The sequence below is a fragment of the Electrophorus electricus genome, chromosome 17 (genome assembly GCF_041902795.1).
Source record: "Electrophorus electricus isolate QZ-2024a chromosome 17, ASM4190279v1, whole genome shotgun sequence".
Taxonomy (NCBI): domain Eukaryota; kingdom Metazoa; phylum Chordata; class Actinopteri; order Gymnotiformes; family Gymnotidae; genus Electrophorus; species Electrophorus electricus.
Window position 1 is genome coordinate 2,306,047 of NC_137513.1, and position 21,454 is coordinate 2,327,500.

The window sequence follows — 21,454 nt, forward strand, 5'->3', positions numbered from 1 at the left end:
TTACCAGAGAGTGAACGATGGAGCATGAGGTTGGAAGGGCTTCGCACACTCGAAGGGGATTTACAGACCTTGAAATACGCACGACTCCTCGAGAACCTGAAGATGAAGCCTTGCTGCACTGGCTGTGTCACTGTTAGTGTTTCGCTGCTGTTATCCAGTTCCTTCTTGGGTTTTGCGTTCATGGTTTTCTTCGTTCATTTGTTTACTTATTGAGTAATTGATCTCGCTCACTTGCTCAAGAGACAGTGAGTCTGGTGCAGATTAGCATAATTGTGTGTGACGTGGATTCATTTTAAGATCTCCAAGACCCACTAGGTAAACGTGGAAAAAGAATTGGTTGTTTAACCTGAGGAGATTGAGGAAGGAATGATGAGGCAAAAATGAGAATCACCCTCGTCATTCAGGCTAGTGTCTCAGGGGTCATGATGTGCTGGTTCTTTTGTATGATATGATTTACAGATACCCCACAGGGTGGGGTACACAATTATTAGCATAATTGATGAGAATGCACAAATCAACATGGATATTGAGTTCTGTTTAATATATTGTTAAATATGTAAGCAAATACATGCATGGATACAATGTAAGTAAAACTTGCTTACACATTTTACCTTTTAATGGTGTTTTTCAGGTATTTAAAAAAGGTGTCATGATTGGCACCACTAAAGATTGTTAAAATAAAGCCAGGCATAAAATCTCTTAAAGAAAATATGCAGCTCTCTAGCCTTTCTTAACTTGGTTGTGTAAAGAGGGAAAATGCATTTTACATGTAGTCTCAGCTGTCACACACACAAATGTTCATGTTTGTTGTTCTGTGCACATCAAGCCTGTCATCAGTTGATGGATCACTGATGCTTCAGGAAGTATTTTGCTCTCAGTTGTCTAAAATCTTTTAAGAAGATCAATGGTATAACAAATTTCACCAAATACTGAGTCTTATCTTGGGCCAGAATCTGTGTATTGTCTTTTTGGCAGCCCACAACCAACAGAAATGTGCCCTGCTTGCCTGTTCCTTGTTAAAGCTTGATAATTATTCAAAATGGAGGCATTTTCACGTTCTCTTAACACGATAGTTCTGAGTCGCCTGTAGTGTCTCAGTAGTTATCGAAATTGTAGATGTTTGATGCAATTTTTTGTTCATTTGTTAAGGCTTGGGAAATTTAAAAGGCTTTTAAAGTCATGATGAAGAAGCATTTTATAACTTCTAATGTCTAATTATCTCTAACAGCAGACAAGTAGAGCTGAGGAAGGATGGAGTTTAGGTTCTTTGGGTAAACAAAGCTATGGCGCTTTTAATTATTTTGCATAGTTGGATGTCGGCCTTAATGCAATGCAAATGTTTGTGTCGATTGGAGCTGGTCAGGGTATGATATGTGTGCACTAACTGTAGGTCATGATCCCAGTGTCAGTGAGCACTTTTGGGTGCGATGTTCTTGGACTTAAATAGACAAGATTAGCCCTGAACTGTGTTACATTCTCAATACTGTTGAATGCTCTCAGGAGTTGGTCTCTTATCTGTGTCTGAAACTTTATTCTGAAGCTAGGAAATCATATATGCTATATATAAATATAGACCTTTTGTTATAAAAATTCTAGATTCAATTCTAGGTTTCATTTGCTTTCATTTGATTTGTTAAGACATTTTTTTTGCTGTATGCTTGTTATTGGTAATGCAGTTTGCTACTCTACCCTTAGGCAGTGTTTCTTAGCACCGTTTTATGCCTTTGATTGCAGGTACGTGTGTGCACAAGTGTGTGCACACGCACGTGTGTACGCGAGTGTGTACGTGCGTGTGGGTGGGTGGAGCTGGTGTTCTTAGTCATAGAGTTCAGTAGCTTGTGACAGTGTTCTCCCCTGCCAAGCTAAGGAAAGCACAGCTTTCTGAGGAGCATCTGTGTGTTTAGGTTTGATTTCTCTATTTGGGGGGTAAAGAAATGCTCTGTAGTCTTGGATAACAAAGCCTTGTACCCTCTTGTGTCTTGTAGCTTAATGATTCAAAATGGATGAAAAGGAGTTGAACAGAATGAATACATTCACCCTGAACAAACAGGAAAGGAATGAAGCATTTTTTTTCTTTAAGGTTCCTTCCTCAGGGGTCCTATACACAGAGAAGCTGCAGAAATAGATTCAGGTTTTATTATAAATCATAAATCAGGTGTGTCATTCCAGTGTCCTACTGTAGCAACCAAACTGGATTTTATCAGCATAGCTGCCAGTTATATATATGTGCATGAGCGTGGGAGCGTGTGTGCTTTAGCATGTGCCGTGAATTCTTGGAAATCATCCCTGGACAGTCAAACGCTATGAAACAAGTTGATCCAAAGGAGTTGAGAGCCACCAGTAACGTACCATATACAAGGGCCATGCGAACCGACGGAGTCCTTTCACTGCCGAGCTTGACTCTGTGTGGATTTGGATCAGCAGTTTTTCTCCATTTGATCCCTTCCTCTGCTCGTGTGGTGGGCTCCCGGCTCCCACTCCCATCCTCCGGGCTGAACGTACCAGCTGATTGGTTACACTGGGAGAGCTGGGAATCCGTGCCAGAGCTCTGGATTGGCCCTGACAGCTTATGAGTGACCAGCTCTACCAATCTTGCAGAGACGCTGCTGTTTCAGTAATGGCTAGAAACGCTGTGGTTCCTTGTCACTTCTTATTTCCTCCCCTTTGGGCTGTGGACCGACGTTTGTGAACCTGAGCTGAATTTTAGACACAGCTCTGGCTAAATATCCGTTTCCTTTTGTATATCTGATGTCACAATAATAGCAGAGCTGCAGTAATCGAGTATTCTACCCATTATTCCATCACTTAGTTGAGTAATCCGATGAGAAATACTTTTGCTTTATTTAAGAGTAAAAGTAAATATACAAAAGGTGGGTCTCTTAAAATGAACTAATTTCTACTTCATGAAAATCAACATTGTCATTGCTTAAAGTGCATTCTGTATCTATCCGTGCTAAGCTTAATTTAGTGTACTGAAGTGCCATATTACATTCTGGTTATTAAATAAAATGTTTTCTGAAATGCAGAAACAAATAAGTAAATGAAAAAATTTATTAATTTTAAATTATTTAAAAAAAAAAAACAGTTATCCAAAATATTTTATTTTTATTTTTCACCTGTTTTTCAAGGTATGTGCAGATCATCCGTTTGTGAACAGAGTCGTTAAACCTTATTTTGGCAAAGCTGGTGCAGCAACACTAAGTGATTGTTGATACGAATGGCAAATACAAATAGTTTGGTTTACACATGAAAAATATAAAGCGGGAGAAACGATATTGTGTGTGATATGATGTGAGATGCTGTGTGTGAACCTCTCCTGTCTGCAGTGGTAACCTAAGCTTGATGGCATGGACTCTGGCCATGTCTGCTTTTAAGTAAAAGGAAACATTCGAAAATTTGAAATAAAATATAGAAAAATGCTTAAAAAACGATTTTGTTTCTTCATATTATCCTCTCGCCCTTCTACGGTTGATAACACATTATTAGCTTGCATTGGCGCTGTTTTGGTATGCTCCCACGTTTCTGTTGTTGGTGAGCCTAGAATTCACATACTGAATCTGTTTTTGGCTTGATGGATGTTTTGTAAATATTTCACACAAGGCACGATGTGGTGGTGGAATATTGTGGATATAGTTATAGGGATTAAAAGAAGCCTCGATGCAAAGAATCATCTATGAAAAACTAGATAATTTTGGAAATTAGTTTACTCAAGTTTCTGAAGGAATCGTTTCAGCCCTAAATAATAAGAATAAAAAATTACAAAATTGAAAAATGCTGGGATGCTATAATTTCACAACATGCAAAGAAACAAAGGGTGATTTGAGTTGATGAGCTGCTGATATCTTGTTAGGGTTTGGTACTAATGGCTGATTCCTCAGGGGAAGTGGGGAGGTTTGTGGGACTGCTTCACCAGTCGGGTAGTCTTGGAAACTGTTAGAGTCTGGGTAAGATGGGCTGTTTATGGGAACACACCTTTCCAAGTGTGGCTCTTTTCTTCAGGCCTCAGCAAAATGACAAAGTTAAACAAACAGGCACTGAAGAGACAAATAGTCTCTGCAGATTCTCTCTGTCTCCCTCATCTCTCCTCCATGCACACGCTCTTACATGCGCGTGTGCACTCACTCTCTCTTTATGATTAGTTGCATTTCTATAGCACCTTTCTCAAACTCAAGGTTGCTTTACAAATATCCCTTTTTTTTTTTACACACACACACACACACACACACACACACACACACACACACAAAACTGATGAGAAGCAGCAGCCAATTTGCACACATCATGCTGTCAATCAGAACCCACAGCCCCCTGGGGGACTGCACCGGGTACAGGGAAAGGGGCGGAGCTTCAGACCAGGACAGGGCACCAACCACCACTAAGCATACATGCACATATTATATATATACACACACAGGACAATTTAGAGTATCCAATCAACCTAACCTCCACGTTTTCGGACTGTGGGAGGAAACCAGAGACCCCACAGGGAGCCCACACAGACATATGAGCCACCGTGCCATCTTGCATGTATATTTGCTTTCTCACTGTCTGTCTCTTTCGCTCGATTACAGTACATGTACACAGGTCTGTGTCTCCCATGTCTTAGACCACAATGACTCAGACAGGTCCCTGGATACAAGTAGAAGAGTTCCAGTTGAAGTTGGCTTGTTCTTGCCATCCAGACCAACCTTTTCAAAAGTGTAATAATGGAGCCTGATCTCTTTTGTCATGTGCCAAGTGAACTAGTAAGCTAAAGTGAAATGATTCAGCCTGCAACCGAAGCTTCTGTGTTGATGTTTTATTTATTTACATTTTTTGTGTGTATGTGTGTTCTCCAGTTACACTACTGGATTGACTTGGGTCAGAATGGAGGTGTGGTGATTTTAAAATTCTCATGTTGCACAGCCGACTGATATAAAGTACATAGATTTCAGAGTGTGTGAGCATTAAAATTATTCAAATTAACAAGCAGAGGTGAGGGCATGCTAATGACTGTAGAACCATAATTATATTCATTATGGTTTTAAAACTCATGATGTTAAACTCCTGGTAGGTACAACCACAGCAACAGTGTTTGGTGTTTCTTCATATAGTGTGCCGTTTATTATAAATACTTACTCGTAAAGAGTAGATGCAGAAACAGCAGAGGAGACGATACCTTTTTGGATATTCTGATTGGTCAATGAAATGGAACAGACATGGCCTACTTTTTTCAAATTGATTTGAAATGTGTTTGTTTTTCTAAGTTGCCAGAGAACATCCCGTCATCGATTAACATGCTTTATTTACCTCCTTCATTCCTGTGCTCCCGACCATCCAGAGCTGAGAAAAGATCAATATCGTCGGAGAATTAAATTCAGGAAGAGTCATCAATAACGGGACACTGAGATGCTAGACAGATTGTAATAAAGGAAAAGGGGAATTTCCTGAAACCATGACGCTCTCACGGATGCGTCTCTTGGCTGTGGCTGCGTTCTCGCTCGCTCACTCGCTCACTCACTCACTCCTCACTGGCGTTCTGAAGGCTCTGATTGTATAAGTCGTCATTTAGGCAGTGAAGTTGAATCTTTCACACTCCTTATGGTCTTGGTAGCTTAATAGGGAAAAACACTTCTTGCACTGTTTGAAGATCTGGTAGGATATTTAAAGCATGCCTTAAGGAAACTAAACGCCCGCTGAGCATGTTTCGCCTCACACTTGAGTTTTCTTCTCAAGTGCAGACCAGCAGTGATCTTTCTGGAAAGGCTGTGGGGGCACTGTAGAGTGGTGGGGTGGTTTGTTGTTTTTCTTAAAAATGAAGTAAAATGAACTACAACAAAATAGACTGTTATAAAAAGAAATAGCCTATCTGTTAATATTTAATGCTGAAACAGATAAAGTATTTGTTGAAATGTTACCCATCAAAATATTTTAACATTTTCAATTCTACTTAGCAGCAATCTATAATAGTACCAGAAACATCTTCAAACAGGTTAGTCTTTTCTCCAAGTGAACTGGCCCAATTAAGCTGAGAGTTTTTAGAAATTCCTCTCCAGCCAGCTTTTTGTGGGTCAGCAGACATCTGCTGTCTGCCCTTCTCATACTGAGGTGCCGAGAATACACCGAGCTCCTGTATTACTGGCCTAATCTAATTGCTGACCTTTGACGTAGCACTATGAGGGTATGGATTTTGTTATAAAAAACGCAACCCGAGCTTCATTACTTCAGTGCTGGGCCACTGTGGGATGCAGGAGAGGCGGAGCAGGGCTTCTGGTTCTTACCCAAGCTTGGTAAGAGGCTCGTTTTATCTGTTCTGCGCTCGGATCCGTGCCACTTAAACATGGTCTCATTAGAGGCAGGGGAAGCACGTTACTGTCTGGCCTTGCCTGCTCAGGGAGTGTTTGTTAAAGCTTGTGAAGTTCAGGCAGATGTTGTCGGCATGCGAGGACCCAGCATGGCCAAATAAAGCCACCTTCAGCTCTCCTGCTTACAGGGTCTTTGATCATTCCGAGGTGTGTGCGTGCGTGCGTGTGTGCGTGCGTGTGTGTTGTGTGTGTGCTCCATGCGTGGGTGCGTGCGTGCATGCGTTTGTACGGGGATTCAGGTATTTTGAGATATGTTCTGATGTGCTGTATTTGTCTACAGTGTTCGGTTTGGCTTGATTCTGTGAGGTGTTGTTGCTTGCTTCTGTTTCAGCTTTGGCTACAACTGCTGGCTAGAGGTTCAACAGAAGTTCATACTATAATTATTAATGTCTTAATGTATCAAATAATTTTTTTTTAATCCTTAGGATTGTCCTTATAAAATATAGTAATGATGAATAAAAAATGTGATGTGACCTCATTTCTTTTTCTCTTTCTTTCTTTCTACCCTGTAGAACTGGATGTTACGAAATTTAGTGCAAGATGAGATGTGAAGTTCTTATGTCACAGCATGTGTGACTCTAGAGCTGACCGTATAGCTTGTGAAGAGAAGATATGGTTCAATGTTCATGCTTATTTTCGATTCATTAATTGAAAATGAGCATGGCTACAACGGGGAGTTCTCCAGAAAGTGGCTCTGTTACGCTCCAACACTGAGGCTGGGCCTGCAGCCTCTGTGCATGGTGAACTGTTCCAGCACCGTGGCCCCATAGCCCATCAACACAGGGCTTTTACGAGCAGTGCAGCACAATGGAGAGGGAGGGGGTTTCCATAGCAACGGAGTAGCTGGGACCATCGCTGCAGTTGTGGCCTGATCAGCAAGCAAATGTGAGCGGGAGTTAGCAACCACTGGAGTTAGCAAGCACGCTAGAAACGTGTCCCGTTAGGTGGCTGACGGGCCCTGTAGGGCACTGTCACGCCATCGGATGTGCCCGACTAGACACGCTGGCCCGTCCGCTGCATTACGCTTCCAGTTTCAGTCACCCAGAGTGACCCCTGTCCCTCTGAAGAGCGTGATCGCAGCAGAGAAAAACGTAGACGCTGCGCTTATGCCACCCCACGCGAAGAACATGTGATCTCCAGATGAGAAACCGTGGACGTTGCATTTACTCTACCCCACGAGAGTCCCGCTTGAGCGTTTCAGTCAGCAAAACAGGGTTTGCTTTAATTATGGTTTTGAGGAGCAGGCTGCAACCTCCCCGGGCTGCCGATAAGCAGCTCATTATATTCTATATGCAATGGCTCCACTCTGGGAGTAGTACAGCCTGTAAACACAGGGCAGCAATCAGCTTAGGCTCGGCCTGGAGCTGGCGTGGCGTGACAGGTGTCTTAACACATATAGCAACCGCCCCGGGGTGAAAATACAGCGCAGCCGATTTGGTAGCCAGGGCCACAGGAGGATGCATGCTGTTGGAAATCATTTGTGGCGGAATTTACGCTAGCACTCGGGTTTCGTTCTCATATTAAAGGTTCTGAGTCTTGGAAATAGCAACGCTAATAATAAAACTTAGAGCAACTACTGTACTAAGGTGGAAGGAAAGACTGTGTAATTATGCAGCTTGTGGTGCAGTTGAAATTTGTCAGGGTGATCGCTCATAGGTTGTCCAATTAGAAGCATGAAAAGCCAATGTGAGAGAAACCGCAGGGACTTGTGTTATTGATTCCCATATGCGTTTACATTTACCTGATGCTTTTATCCAAAGCAACTTACAATTATGACTAAGCACAACTTGAGCAATTGAGGGTTAAGGGTCTTGCTCAGGGGCCCAACAGTGGCAACTTGGCAGTGGTGGGGCTTGAATCAGCAACCATCCAATTACAAGTCAAGTACCCTAACCACTGAGCTACCACTGCCCCTTGATTGTTATGTTTTCAAAAGACAGGAACACCTGAACTTGAGTTCTTCACTTGCGTGCACTGAGACTGGTGCCCCAGTGCTGTTGTTGGGCTCCCAACATACTGCCATGTCCTTTACCGCACTGTGCATATTTTATAGCCAGTAGGCTGAATGTCGAGCAACTTATGCATTTTTTAACCTTTACAGTAGACGTTCTGCAGAGATCCAGCTGGAGTGAGTCAGCGTGTGCCATTTGTTCACATGGACTGCATGCTCCATTATATTCTGTCCAGTGCAGTGTTACCATGCAAAAGCCTGGAAAGTGTGTACATATGGGGGGGGGGGGGTTATGGAGTGCTCTCTTCTGCTAATAACCCCCACCCCCATCCCCCAGGTCGAACAGGGGCCCTGCTTCAGAGCCAGCACAGCCTAGAACCTGGCACGGACCCGGCACTGGACACCCCTGTGTGTCGGCGTTAACACACCACGCACACCATTTTGGCTCCACTACCTTCAATTTCACGTTGCCAAGCAACAGGGCGGTTGTAGTGGGGAACGTGGCTTGCTGGGCTTTGAACTGGCCCAGTAGCACGAGGGGCGTGTCCACCTCACTGAGCAGAGTGTGTCTAACTGGTTGACTTGAATTGCTTTTTACCTTCTTGACAGAAGCACCTTGCAGGACAGTCATGTTCAGTACAGAAACGTCTGACCAGGGCGGGGCTAAACTTCTGACACATTCCCCTTAGGAATAGGCTCATCATAAAGGCATATTTCTGAAGCAAATCTTGTGCACAACCTGCTTCAAGTAGATCTTTTTTAATGAGATGAAGGTTTACACTGAAAGAAAACTTACTGTGCTTTTGTATCATAAAACCCATTGAGCGTTTAAGCGAATCGGAGTTAAGCCTCCGTACATACGTGGGCAATTAAGATTCTGAGCACATTTGAACAGTTCTGACTCGTGAAGAGGTAGCAGGGAGCCGCGCTGAATGGGGCGTGATGCGCTCAAGCGTAATTGTGTCGTTGTAGGTCAGACCACCGAAACACCCATGAAAATGAAATGATGAAATGATGTTGCAAAATCAGGGACTCTGGCTATCCAGTTGCATTGTTTCCTAGTGCACACACACAAGCTTGGTCTTGGCGAATGAAGACCCTCGTCGAAAAGACATGATAATTATTACATTTATACTGCATTTGTACCATGTTGTGCATGTTGTTTGCATTGTTGGTTTGAAGATTAAGTCCTCTGTATTTTCATTCGCGTGGATTAAAGAAAGAAAAAAAAGGTTTGTGTGCTGTTTAATGTACTGAACAATCCTCAAGGTTTCCGGCGAATGCACTGCGGCCAAAATAATTGGGGGTGAAAAAAGACACAAACATTTAAACACCTCAGATTAAGTGAGCAGTTAATGTGGATGAATCAGGATGAATAATCACAATTGCAATATCAAAGAAATTATTTATTACATCCATCCAATAGCAGCAGGACCCATTAATGCAACAGCATTGTGTATACAGGCAATGCTCAGAATGCAGTAATTATGGCCATATGAGTCAGTATTGTGATACCGGGCTGCCCTAACATAGACTTCCTTTATTGCCGCTTCCTAAGATTTTGCACAGGAACCACTAAGTACAGTAATTGCGTGTCGTGTTTTCCATCCTGCTGGTTCTGAAGCAGTCATGCCCTGGGCGAAACTGCTCCACTCTGCCACAAAAGGCCGTCTATCACCGGGCACAGGAGAGCTCACAGCAGACGGGGCTCACCACAATGACCATCGTTCTTTCATCCCAGTGTAACAACTTAATGTACAAAAATGGGCTGATATGGCTTTCTGTGCCCTCTTATAATCGTCATGTCATTTTTCAGTAGTTGTTTTGTTCTGTACTGTTTTGTTAAAAGATCAAACCACTGCGAACATTTATTTCAGACAAACATGCATTACGTGGGATCCACATTATATTTTGTTTATTTCCTGAGTGTCTGATTAGGCATAAACAGGCAGTTCTGTCACACAAAGAGCAGATCTGACATTTCTGCATGTGCTATGCATGAGAACTACCGTTACTGGAAGAGCAGAGGGTCACCGAGGTAATTGATGAGAGTGTGAGATGACAGTATTATTCCACAAGCCTGTCTCGTCCATCCCTTTAGCGCGAGTAACAGCAGTTGGGTGAAGACCCGGTTATCGCCCATGCTGTAATAGATGCACATTTGCATGGGTATTGACCAAACATGCTTATTTAATTACAGTGGGCCTGCCTTACACTGTGACCATAACTTTTATTAAATTACTTAGAAGGCTATAAGCTGCTGAGTGTCACCTGAGCACAAATTGATTTTTCTTTTACCTCCATCCTCCCATCCTCTCTTTTGCCTTTTAGCTATTTCTCAAATGTCTATTTCGGTCAGACATACAAATGAAAAAATTCTGAATTGTCTGATTAAGTGTAAGGCAGATGCAGGCTTAGTTATATTTTGTGCTGTGATTGAAGTATCGATTTATTTTCTCTTGCCTTGCTTGGCACCCCAATGCAGTGCTCTTGGAAAGGTCCCTACTTAGCTCGCCTGCACAATAACAGACCGTCGCTGATGTCACCAAAAAACCAAAAAAGGTGCTAGTGTTCCACAAAACTCTCTATGAATTTCAGTCACAGAGATTGTTTACGTCTGGATAAGGTTGTTTACGTCTGGCTAATCATGTCCTGAGGTTATATCTATGATTAGCATGGTAGCCTGCCAGTTATGGCTGCGTAAAAAAATAAAATAAATAAATAAATAAATAGAAGGCTTTGGAAAAAGTCCTGCACAAGGTTGTTCAATCCAGTCGTCATCATGCCCTGGTATTCTCCGTTGTCATGTCAGTGGTGTTTCCATAATTACTTATTGCATCATTGCAGAAGTGATGAGGTCAGCCACCGGTGAGGTATTAATGGAACTTGTTCTGCAGGACTTCTCACAGTGTTGCATTATGCATGTGCAGAATCACACTGGGAAATGCTTCCTCTTTGAAATCGAAAAACATGTTCATTGGCTCGTTTCCAACACCACGTGTTCTCGGCATCGCCACATTTGTAGTGGGACGCAGTGTGTCTGGCCCGCTAGACTGCCACGCTCGTGATGGATAGCAAGTCAGCCTTTCCCGTTCATTGCAGCAATAACTGTGGTCGTCGTCGGACGCCGCTGACCGAGCCATCATGTTTCACCCCGGGCCCTCACCTCTCTGAGGACAAGTGCATCCAGCGTAGCCAGCTCTCGTGGGTGTGCATGAAAGTGTGCCCTCGTGCTGACCCCTTCTCTTCCCTGATCTGTTTCCTAGCCTCTCTGCAAGTGAGCATCATACCCGTGCAAGGCGAGATCAGCGTTGGAGAGTCCAAGTTCTTTTTGTGCGAAGGTATGTTTACACCTAGGGCCTCACTACCTGGCACAGTGTAGCAGCACGCCCCCTCACTCATGCCAGGCAGCTGGCCGGAACAGCTCCGCCCGTGCCTGTAACTCATCTTGGCGAACGCCGGAGCGATTTTCCAGGTCTCCCCCTCTCAGGCTTTCTTTGGAGTCAGGCCTCTAAGACATGGACCAATTGAGGCAATTGCATTCCTCACTGAGCTGAAACCAAGGCTGTCTTCCATCCCAGGGGCTTGGCCAGTGGACTGGCTGCTTCCTACATGCAGTTCAGCTAGCGGGCGGAGGTCTTAGGCTCGTGGTTTCCTTTGGAATTAAGGCCTAATTTATTCTAGATTGATGCAGCTCCGCCTGTGGAAATGTTTTAAATGCCTGACAGGCCCGTAGAGTTTGGTATAAGTGAAAAAGAAAGATGGCTGGATCTGCACATGTTGTACTGGTGTTCCTGTTATCTGACGCCATGTCTGTTTGTTTGCCCCAGTCGGCGGGGGCGCCAAGGGAATCGACTGGTTCTCACCGACCGGAGAGAAGATTGAACCCTACAGGCAGGATGTCAGCGCGTTCCGGAATGACGAGACATCCTCCACACTTACCATCTACAACGCTAACATCGAGAACGCTGGAGCCTACAAGTGCGTCGCCACCGGCTGGGACCAGCAGGCTGAGGCCACCGTCAACGTAAAGATATACCGTAAGTGTCTGCACAGCCTCCTGTCTACCTCAGCTCGCCCACATCTGTGTTTATGCTCTCTATACTCGCCAAACGTCCGGTGTAATTCCTGTGAACGTTGAGACCGTGTTTCTGCTTAGATTATTTATGCTCTTCATTTTGTCCTACCAAATTGCCTTTCCAAATTAAAATTGTTTTTATTGTGTGCAATCAATTACTCTGAAATTTTCTCTGAAGCCGTAAAACGAACCTTTTAATGTGATACGATTCTTTTTTTTGTGCGTGTGCAGAAAAGATTACATTCAGAAATGCGCCATCCCCACAAGAGTTCACAGAGAAGGACAACGCCGTCATCGTCTGCGATGTCGCCAGTTCCCCTCCACCAACTGTTATCTGGAAACACAAGAGGGCAAAAATTCAGTTTGACAAAGATGGTAAGGTCTGATTGTATGTGCACCTTTTATTGTACATTTTATTGGTATATTGATCGTACTTCTATTGATTGCATTTAATATACAGGTCTTGTTTTCCAGTCAACAGAAACAAGGGCTGAGCTCTCCACTGAAGATGTTCATTTTCGTTATTTGCAAGCATTGAACAGTACTGGAAAGCACAGCAGTTATTCATGAATTCATGACTCAATTGGTGTTCAGTCCCATTTAGTTTCTGTTTCACGATTAAAGATACAATCCGGAAGATGACACTAATTCATCTCCATCACATGAAGAGCCAAGGTGTTTGATGTTTCTGGTGAAGGACATTAGCCGTTAGCGTTTGGCTATCTGCTCTGTGGGGCGTCCGGGGCTCTCTGTAACACGGCCGTTTTTCTTCCAGTTCGCTTCAAATTCCTAAGCAACAACCACCTGCAGATAAGAGGAATCAGGAAAGCAGATGAAGGCGAGTATACGTGCGAGGGACTCATCATGGCCAGGGGCGAGATCGACTTTCGCACCATCTTCGTGGTGGTGAACGGTGAGTCCCTCTCTCCGTGTCTTGGTTTGAGCTGCTCACACTTGCCCCGCCTTTTCAACGGAAATGCCGTTCATTACGTGCAGGTTCCCCCTCGCTCTTCTTCATCCCAGACACTCATTACAGTGATCTGGTCTGAGCAAAGCATTTCACTGCTGCCGTGAAGCTTTCTCGACAGGCCACGATAGAAGCTGACCAGGTGTGACGACACAGACCGCTAAAGCATTCGGAGTTCTCCCAGACATCATAGTTCTCCTCCTCTCCTCTCCGTCTGAAGTTGTTCAGGACGGAATATTTATAGCCGTGCTCTTGGGCGGCGAGAGAAAGCAACAGAGGCTTCTAACTGCTGCGAAGCACTACACCAGTGTGCCGCAGTGGCCATTAAAAGACACGAGCAGTCAAAGATGCTTTAAAGCAGCGTTTGTGTTGTTTTGCTAAGTTGTAATTAAACCAAGCTTGAAAGCCTACGTGGTGCACTTTAACTGTTTTAAAGAAATGAATAAAATGTGGCACATTTGGACCAGGCAATTAACAAAACTTGAGCCTGGGCTACCTTTCACAAAGGGCAGTAGGTTAAGCCACATCAGGTGTCCAGAGAGGCAGTTGTGTTTTGAAGATATTTTTTAATAGCCATTTAAAAATGCTTAATTGCTCCTTTTTAAGCTGTAGGCAAGTGTTGGCGTATGTGCTTGCCGATAACGTGGTTTTTTTGTTGTTTTTTTTGTGAGTACTACACTAGCGTGAGGGACCAAGAAAAGGTTTACTCTCAGTGGCTTCTCACGAAGGAGAAACCGAACGTTTGGGTGGCTCTCGCTTGTCTGTCTTTCTACAAGGTGCTTGTGAAGTTTTCAAACACAGACTCCCACTCTCAATAACCTGCAGGCATTTCCACATGGGGCAGTCTCCCAGGAGAGTCAGCCTGTAGTGGTAGTAATAGCCTAGTGGTGTAATAATGCCCAAATAGTAGTAGTAGTAGTAATAATAATAATAATAATAATAATAATAAATTGAAACTAATTGCTTATATTTGGTGGGCTTAATTTTCTACTCTGTGGGGATCAAAGCAGGAATCCCCTTAGAGTGTTTGTTCACTTTTAATTGCCACATTATTTATAGACCCTGAAGAGTCCCCTCCCAGCACATGCCTGTAAGTATGTCATTATAAGATATGTTTCACTGAACTGGAAGCTCTGTGACTTTAAATTAAGGTGGTTTCAGTGGAACCTCTCATGTGTGGAGATGCTCCACCAACTTCTGTTGTAACTTCGTGAGAGGAGGCGCTGTAGCAGTAAATTACATCTGAACCGCCCAAACCATCTACATGAATATCTGGAGTGAAGGGCAGAGTACTTGTATGATGAAACAGCAGATTGGTTCAAAATGTCTGTGTTTGTTTTGTGGAACCTCCCCGCAACCTGGTGAGTGTAAATGCAGTCGTTTCTTTTACCTTCAGTTGTCCCCACTATCCAAGTTCGACAGCCTGAAGTGAACAGCACATCTGACATGGGCCACACCACCACGCTGGCCTGTGATGCTGACGGCTTTCCCAAGCCTGTGGTCTCATGGACACGGTGAGCCAGCGTTCTCCCACAAGCCCCTCACCCTCTCACTAGGCCCTCCCTATGCCAGAGCTCCATCATAAACCCCCCTCTGTTTCTCACTGTGGCCCACGCCGAGTTGGCTTGAGAAACTGTTGGCGGGCGAGGAGCCCCGAGTGTAAAATCAGGAGGGTTTCCAGCCAGCATGGCAGAGGGCGAGTCTGGACCACGGGGTTTGAGGTTTGAAAGTGAGGAGCCTGTTTGACGCTCACTTGCCAGCTCCGCGGAGAGCCCGCTGAGGGAGGAGTCGAGGCTCCCCGGAGAGGAGAAGGGGAGCCTGCCTGAGTCTTCGCAACGGAGGGGGCAACGGGAAAAAATGTTTGTTGGCCGATAACCGCTCTTCAGCTTTCTGACAGTGGCTTGAACCGTTTGACCTTTGATGAATGTGTGCAGTCATCATCAAGAAAGTGAGGAGGGGGGTTTACAGTTTATCAGAGAAGAACCTAGAAGAAAATTGAGTGAATAGAACTGTTTTGTTCAGAGGAGGCTTATCTCAGGCCAGACATCTAGAAAACTAATTTCTTTGTTTTCATTTTTTAATAAAACCCTCAGAAATGAAGACAAACACTGCTTCTGTGGTAAAATCATCTCAGTCGCCCTTGGTTTTGTGTCAGAGCTGGACATTAGTGCACTATTGCGAGAGCGTTATTGTGTTGAATGTTTCTCTCAGTAACAACGCCCTGGCGAGCGGGGACAAGTATAGGTTCAGCGAGGACGGCTCCGAGATGACTATAATGGACGTTAAGAAGCTGGACGAGGGAGATTATACTTGCGTCGCCAGGAACAAAGCGGGGAAAAGCGAGGAGGAAGTCAGTCTCAGAGTCTTCGGTAAGGCGTGTCAGAACTTGACAAATTTGCACTATAATGGCTCCTCAAATTTGACGTCGGGAAAAAAAGGTGGCGAGAGCCAAGTGCAGAACTCTAACTTTAAATGACGTGGTTCCAGTAAAACCCACGATCACATATCTGGAGAACCGGACCACCACGGAGACGGAGGAGCGGGTCACGTTGACGTGTGAAGCCACCGGGGACCCCACGCCAAGCATCACGTGGAGTTTCGGCTCACGTGTGTTCAACGAGGGTGAGCAGGTGAGTGTACTTCTGTTGCCCTGCACTGTGCTCTGTGACCCGGAGCTTAGCGCCGCTGCACCTCAGCTGCGATGGTTGTGATGTGGGTTAGTGGCTAGGCCCCAGACGCCACTGGCTGCTTCATGCAAATGATTTGTGTCTGTCTGCAGGAGCATCTAAAGCGGATTTATCAGGTATGCGATCAGAGCGGCAGGTATGGTACATCGAACATCTAGAACACCCACCGAAATCAACGCCACTGTTCCTTAATCCCAGATTTGGCCCGGAGCCTAGATAACTATCAGACAGTAAAGATGTCTGTTAATTTACTTCCTGCTACTAAAAATCTATTTCTTCCAGTGTCCTAAAGCCATGATCTTATCAGATATTATTGAATTAAAAAACTCTTTTAAAATGTAAAAAAGAGAGCCTTGCTGCAGTAGTCCTCATGATGGCAAAGTGGTGGGAAACTATGCGGCCTCAGCTCGTTAAAAAGCGCCGTCCCGAACTAAACGAATGTGACGCGAGCGACTCCCGCCATGTCAGGAGTGGTCTGGCGTCGCCCTCGTCCCCAGCTCCCTATAGAAGCATGCCTCATCGTGCGCCTCGCCGTGATTGGACAGCTCTCCCTCGTGACCTCCCTCCCCTCCACCCCCAGTCGCTGTCCTCATCCTCATCCTCATCCTCGCCTGCCACGCGGTGGTAACAGTAGGTCTTCATTTAGGCAGGCATGGCCATCTTCATCGTCTTGTGTAGAATCATGCAACAAATCGCGCTCTTGGCACAAAATCTAAAAAACAAACGGCAGAAAGCTATGCCGCGCTCTCCGCGTCCGCTGTTGTAAAGCCGGTTGTCGGGTCGATTTATGTCAGGTTGGTCAGCTGCATTTGCAGCAAGCGTAGAAGAAACGAGGGTGCCGGCCACAAGAGGCGAGTGGCCGTCCTGCAGCTGTTTTATTCCTGCTCCGCGGTCTCTTTGGCTTGCGTAGGCACCATTGCAACACCTCCGTGGCTGGCTGAAGGACTTCTCAGCAGGAGCTTGGGCAGGAGAGAGAGGCTGGCGCAGCCCGTGGAGCTCATCCACAGCGATAATGGGACCCGTTGCCCCGGGCCAGGCTCAGAAACCAGAAGACTGCCCCACGCGAGAGGGATTGGCTCTGAAGCTCTGCATCGTGCATGGGCTGAGCTGTTCGGTCTGCACTTTCAACAAATCCGTTTCACCCGTGTACAGTTTTGCGTAGAAGTGATCCGAGCTGTCCCGGGCGTCTCCTGTTTCCTCCGCCAGGCGGGGGAAAGCGGATGACGGCTCATCCCTCCAGGGCGCCTACAGCTCCTGCCTTCTCAGCGCTATTTGCTACATTATGCGGAGCTTTGCGCTCTGTCGTGTTTTTCCACCTCTGGCCCACTTAACCAGGATGCCACAGAGGTCGTAAAAGGCAGCAGGTGTCGAGCAGTGTGTGCCAGATTAGTAACGCCTCAGGAAAAGGCGTTAGAAGGCCGCGACCCTGCCCGACTTGGCTAGGGCTCGGCCTGCGAGGACGGGTCGGCTCTGTTCTCCCGGACTCTTCTACTGTTGCACTTGCTCCGAGTCAACCTTTCCGTGACTTGGCTGTGACACAGATTAGAGCAGAGGCATTCCAAACGGCCCCGCGCTCAGCCCGGAGACGGAAAAAGAGCCAGGCACAATCGAATGATATTTCAAGGGTTCTTTATCTCTAGAAGGGTTTTTGATTTGCCAAACAGATGTCGACTTGGGATAAGTGGCTGGGCTGTACAGAGCAGCCCTTGTTTTCCTCACACACAATGGCCGTTCAGATGTGCGTCCTCTGGTGGGGCCGTCTCAGATCAGCCTCTCCGCTCGCACCAGTGACCCAATGCTCAGCGCCGGCTCGTTCTGTCTCTGCTGAGTCTGGAAGGATGAAAACAGCCTTCCCACACTGTGACCTCTGTTGAAATGGACATATTGATCCAGTTTTCTCTCCACCTCTGACATCTTTGACTGGACCGCAGGCTAAAATCTGGCCAGCACCTCAAAAACAGCTACCACTGTGCTGCATAAAAGACATTTCTCACCCAAGGCGATTTATTTATTTATTTACTTATGTTTTAATTATTATTATTATTTACATGTGCATGCACTCTTCCCTAGAAGCTTTCTTTTATTCACCTTGTTAATAACATGTAGCTATTTCCTGACTGTGTGAGCTTTCATATTGATGATTTCATATTCCTCACGATGCCTGACAGTGCTGTCTGTTCCTGTAATTAATTCGGACTCTCTACACATTATTGAGAAACAGCCCACCCACCCACATAACTAATTAGCCACCCACACACACACACACACACACACACACACACACACACACACACACACTCTCTTATACTCACTCTCTCTCTCTCTCACACACACACACAGACACACATGTGCGCGCGCACACAAACACACACACACACACACACATACACATACAAACAAACAAACATGCAAATACTATACCAGGGCCATATGTGCACAAATGGAACCCTCAACAGGAAAATCTGCTGTATTTATGCTCTGCTGTTGCCATGGCAAATGCCATGCAATATACTCTGTAGCCTGTTGGGCTGTTGGGTTTACATCTGTGTGGCACTGTCTAAATTTGAGAGTATTCTACACCTTCCAGAGTGGTGATCATAGCAAGTTGCCTTCAGCCCCCCTGAGAGGGAGTTGGAACGGATAGCTTGCCACTGCAGCAAGCTGGCTCATACTCTCAGTGCTCTTTCAGTACACTACTTTTTTGGTTTCGGGTGGTATATTCTGTGGAACATTTGCTGTGTTGTTGTGCGGGAGTGCAGCGCGGTGCGCGTCTGGGCCGGCGCATGTGTGGGCGGGTGGCGTGCGGGCATAGGCACCTGCTGGAGCGGGCGTGTGGGGGAAGAGGGCAGGTAACTTTGCTCGGGCGTCAGGTTCCGTTGGTGTCGTCTCGCTGTCGTCTTGTGCCGTGCTGCTCTTTAGAGTCCATTCATGTCATCCCTGCCGTATCACGTTGCCGTGCATGCATTTACTCTTCACGTAAAGTGTGAAAATTAGTTTAGAGGCTTTACAGGAAGTGAGAGCACATACACGGAGCGTGTATGTCACATGCCGGCTACTGCACTACCACTGAAAGTAACAGCTAAAATGCTCTATTTTACTAGATTCATTCCCTCCTTTTGTTTTAGAATTTACCTTCAAAACACTTATTTAACATTTAGACTTTTCTAAACACCCTGTTAAATACTGTTAAGCACACATAAGTTAATTTAACACAAATTATGATCTTCTGGGATCTAAAGAACTATCTGACACCTTTTAGCTTAGACAGTTGGTGTTCCCAAGCCACTCAGCTAATTGAATTGCTAATGTTACAGCAACTATCCATAATGACATTAATATGAAATCAATACATAACGATTTTAATATGAAATAAACTCATAATGACATTAATAAATCTTGCTTAATATGTTTCTTATATGCATGTTTTTTGTTTGTTTGTTTTTCTGCTTTTTTTCTTAAATCCTATGCCTAGTTCCCTGGATTAGCGAATGTCAGACGTACATTGCCAGTGAGTGGTTGTAGATGGTAGACAAAGGTTCCTTTTCCTCCTGTCTGTCCTACCAGTGAGTGCGATGGTTTCTAAAGGTTGCCTTTGCCTGTGTGTGTTGTCTTCTGTCTCTGTCCTCTGCAGGCATCTTGGACTCGTCCCGAACAGCACAAGGTATCACTTCCGTCCCCTCGAGTTCTCGACCGTAGCTTGGACACAGAGTCCAAATCTGACACGCACTCCACACTTTCTTTCCCTTGTGGTGTGGATGTTTGGCATAGAGTGAGATGCAAGTCAGTTTTGTTCTGTATGTTGGTGCCAAGTTGCCTTCACTTTCTCAGTAAATGAAACCGAGTCAATTTCTTGTACTGCGCTTATGTAGTACTTGTTGATATTTCCTCACTGGCTTTAAAACTTTTTCTTTTCTGTCATTAATGAGGCAGCACAGCCTGTGCATGTTTTAAATTGTGTAGTTAGCGTCCTCTCTGGTTTTCTTCAATCCATTAATTCCTGCAGTAATTAGATGAATGCTCTTGTACCTGAGGACTTGAAAACTTTGCATTCAGCTCTGCTTTGTGGTGTTTTGTTGTTTTTCTGGAACGTTCCCTGACGTAGCTGGGTGCTTGTGGAAACGACCATCAGCCTCTCCAATAGCCAGGGGTCAGTCTGCATTATTAAAAACCCTCCTCTACTGAAATCCATGGCTATGAAACATTAATGCGCCAGTGGTCTCACGTGACAGGTGAAAAGCTAAAGCTTTATCCGCAAGAAGAATGGGAGTTATAGCGGCTGATTACCCTGGCTGAGGCGTGTGGCACGTCGTCTGCTCTGGCGATGCTGCTCCGTGCCCCGAGCTGTTGCCGGTGTCCAGTGACAGAGAACTGTCCACCGGGGAGGGGGAGGCAGGGGTCATGGGGGTCACGGTACAGGCATGAGACTGCAGACAAAGGGAAAGGAGTAGGAAGAGAGGCGGGGGAGGGGGTTGTTGGGGAGGGTAGGGGGGTAATTATATTAGCCCAGGGCATGCTGCTGACGTAGTGGGTGAGAAAGATCTGCGTGTTACGGGAATATGATAGGAGGGCAGAGAGAAGATGGACCGAATCACTGATCCTGCAGATGCCGGTCACAGGTGCAGGGGCCTGGAACTGGGCCACACCCCTGCCTTGGGAGAAGAAGCAAACATGCGCGCATGTGAGAGTTTTTGTCAGCCAGGTTAAAAGGTCTGTTGATCTATTGAGGCGGCACTTTTCTCATAAATAGATTTGTTTGGATAGTGTTCTTCACTCTTGAAAAAGAAACGTGCGAACACCTGTTGCAAATCTCCTTCCGTTTTCGTTCACTCCTCTTCAGTACAAGGATAGAGCTCTACTTTCTTTGAAATAATCTTAAACACTTAAAGCCTGAAGCCAGAACTGTGGTATGTGTTCACTTCAGAGCGCTGCAGAGTCAGGGAGATCAAAGTGCTTCTTGTGGAAGGTCAAGTGAAGCTCTGTTGTGAACACAGCTCGGAGTGGGTGTGTTGGGGGGGGTCGTGTGTTGGGGGCATGTCTTGGGGGGAGCGTGTGTTGGGGGGGCATGTAGGTGCATGTCAGAGCAGCAAGGCCCTGAGCAGACTGCTCTTGCCTTTACCAGCCACAGCGTGTTTTGAAATAAACAAGCACTTTACAAATGGCTTCCCTGATTCAAACTCTGCATTACCCCAGCCCCTTCCCCACACCTTCCCCCGCCCCCTTTCCCACGCCCCGCCCCTTCACCCCGCCCCCTTCCTCGCACCCTACCCCCAGCTTTCCAAGTGTATAAAAGCCTATAAAGGCCTGTTATTTATGTTTATTTATAGAATAGTTATAGAATAATCATTTATTTATTGGTATATTTATATCCTTCACTTCAGGTTTGTTCTTCACATTGTCGCTGACTCCATTGCTGAACGCATGGAGGTT

The 21,454-nt window shown here is 45.4% G+C and overlaps 1 protein-coding gene across 5 annotated transcripts in view; it reads left to right on the forward strand.

The window, feature by feature from the left end:
• Positions 1–21,454, forward strand: part of ncam1b (neural cell adhesion molecule 1b) — a 48,012-nt gene that overhangs the window by 11,712 nt on the left and 14,846 nt on the right. For 3 of the 5 annotated variants that reach the window (XM_081699970.1, XM_027022405.3, XM_081699973.1), the window contains 9 exons: positions 11,562–11,636; positions 12,126–12,335; positions 12,605–12,748; positions 13,149–13,286; positions 14,737–14,854; positions 15,552–15,709; positions 15,828–15,970; positions 16,120–16,143; positions 19,659–19,688. In XM_081699970.1, coding sequence (XP_081556096.1) covers positions 11,562–11,636; positions 12,126–12,335; positions 12,605–12,748; positions 13,149–13,286; positions 14,737–14,854; positions 15,552–15,709; positions 15,828–15,970; positions 16,120–16,143; positions 19,659–19,688 — 1,040 coding nt within the window. The remainder of the gene's footprint in view (positions 1–11,561; positions 11,637–12,125; positions 12,336–12,604; positions 12,749–13,148; positions 13,287–14,736; positions 14,855–15,551; positions 15,710–15,827; positions 15,971–16,119; positions 16,144–19,658; positions 19,689–21,454) is intronic. The other 2 variants (XM_081699972.1, XM_027022411.3) reach the window with 2 other exon arrangements.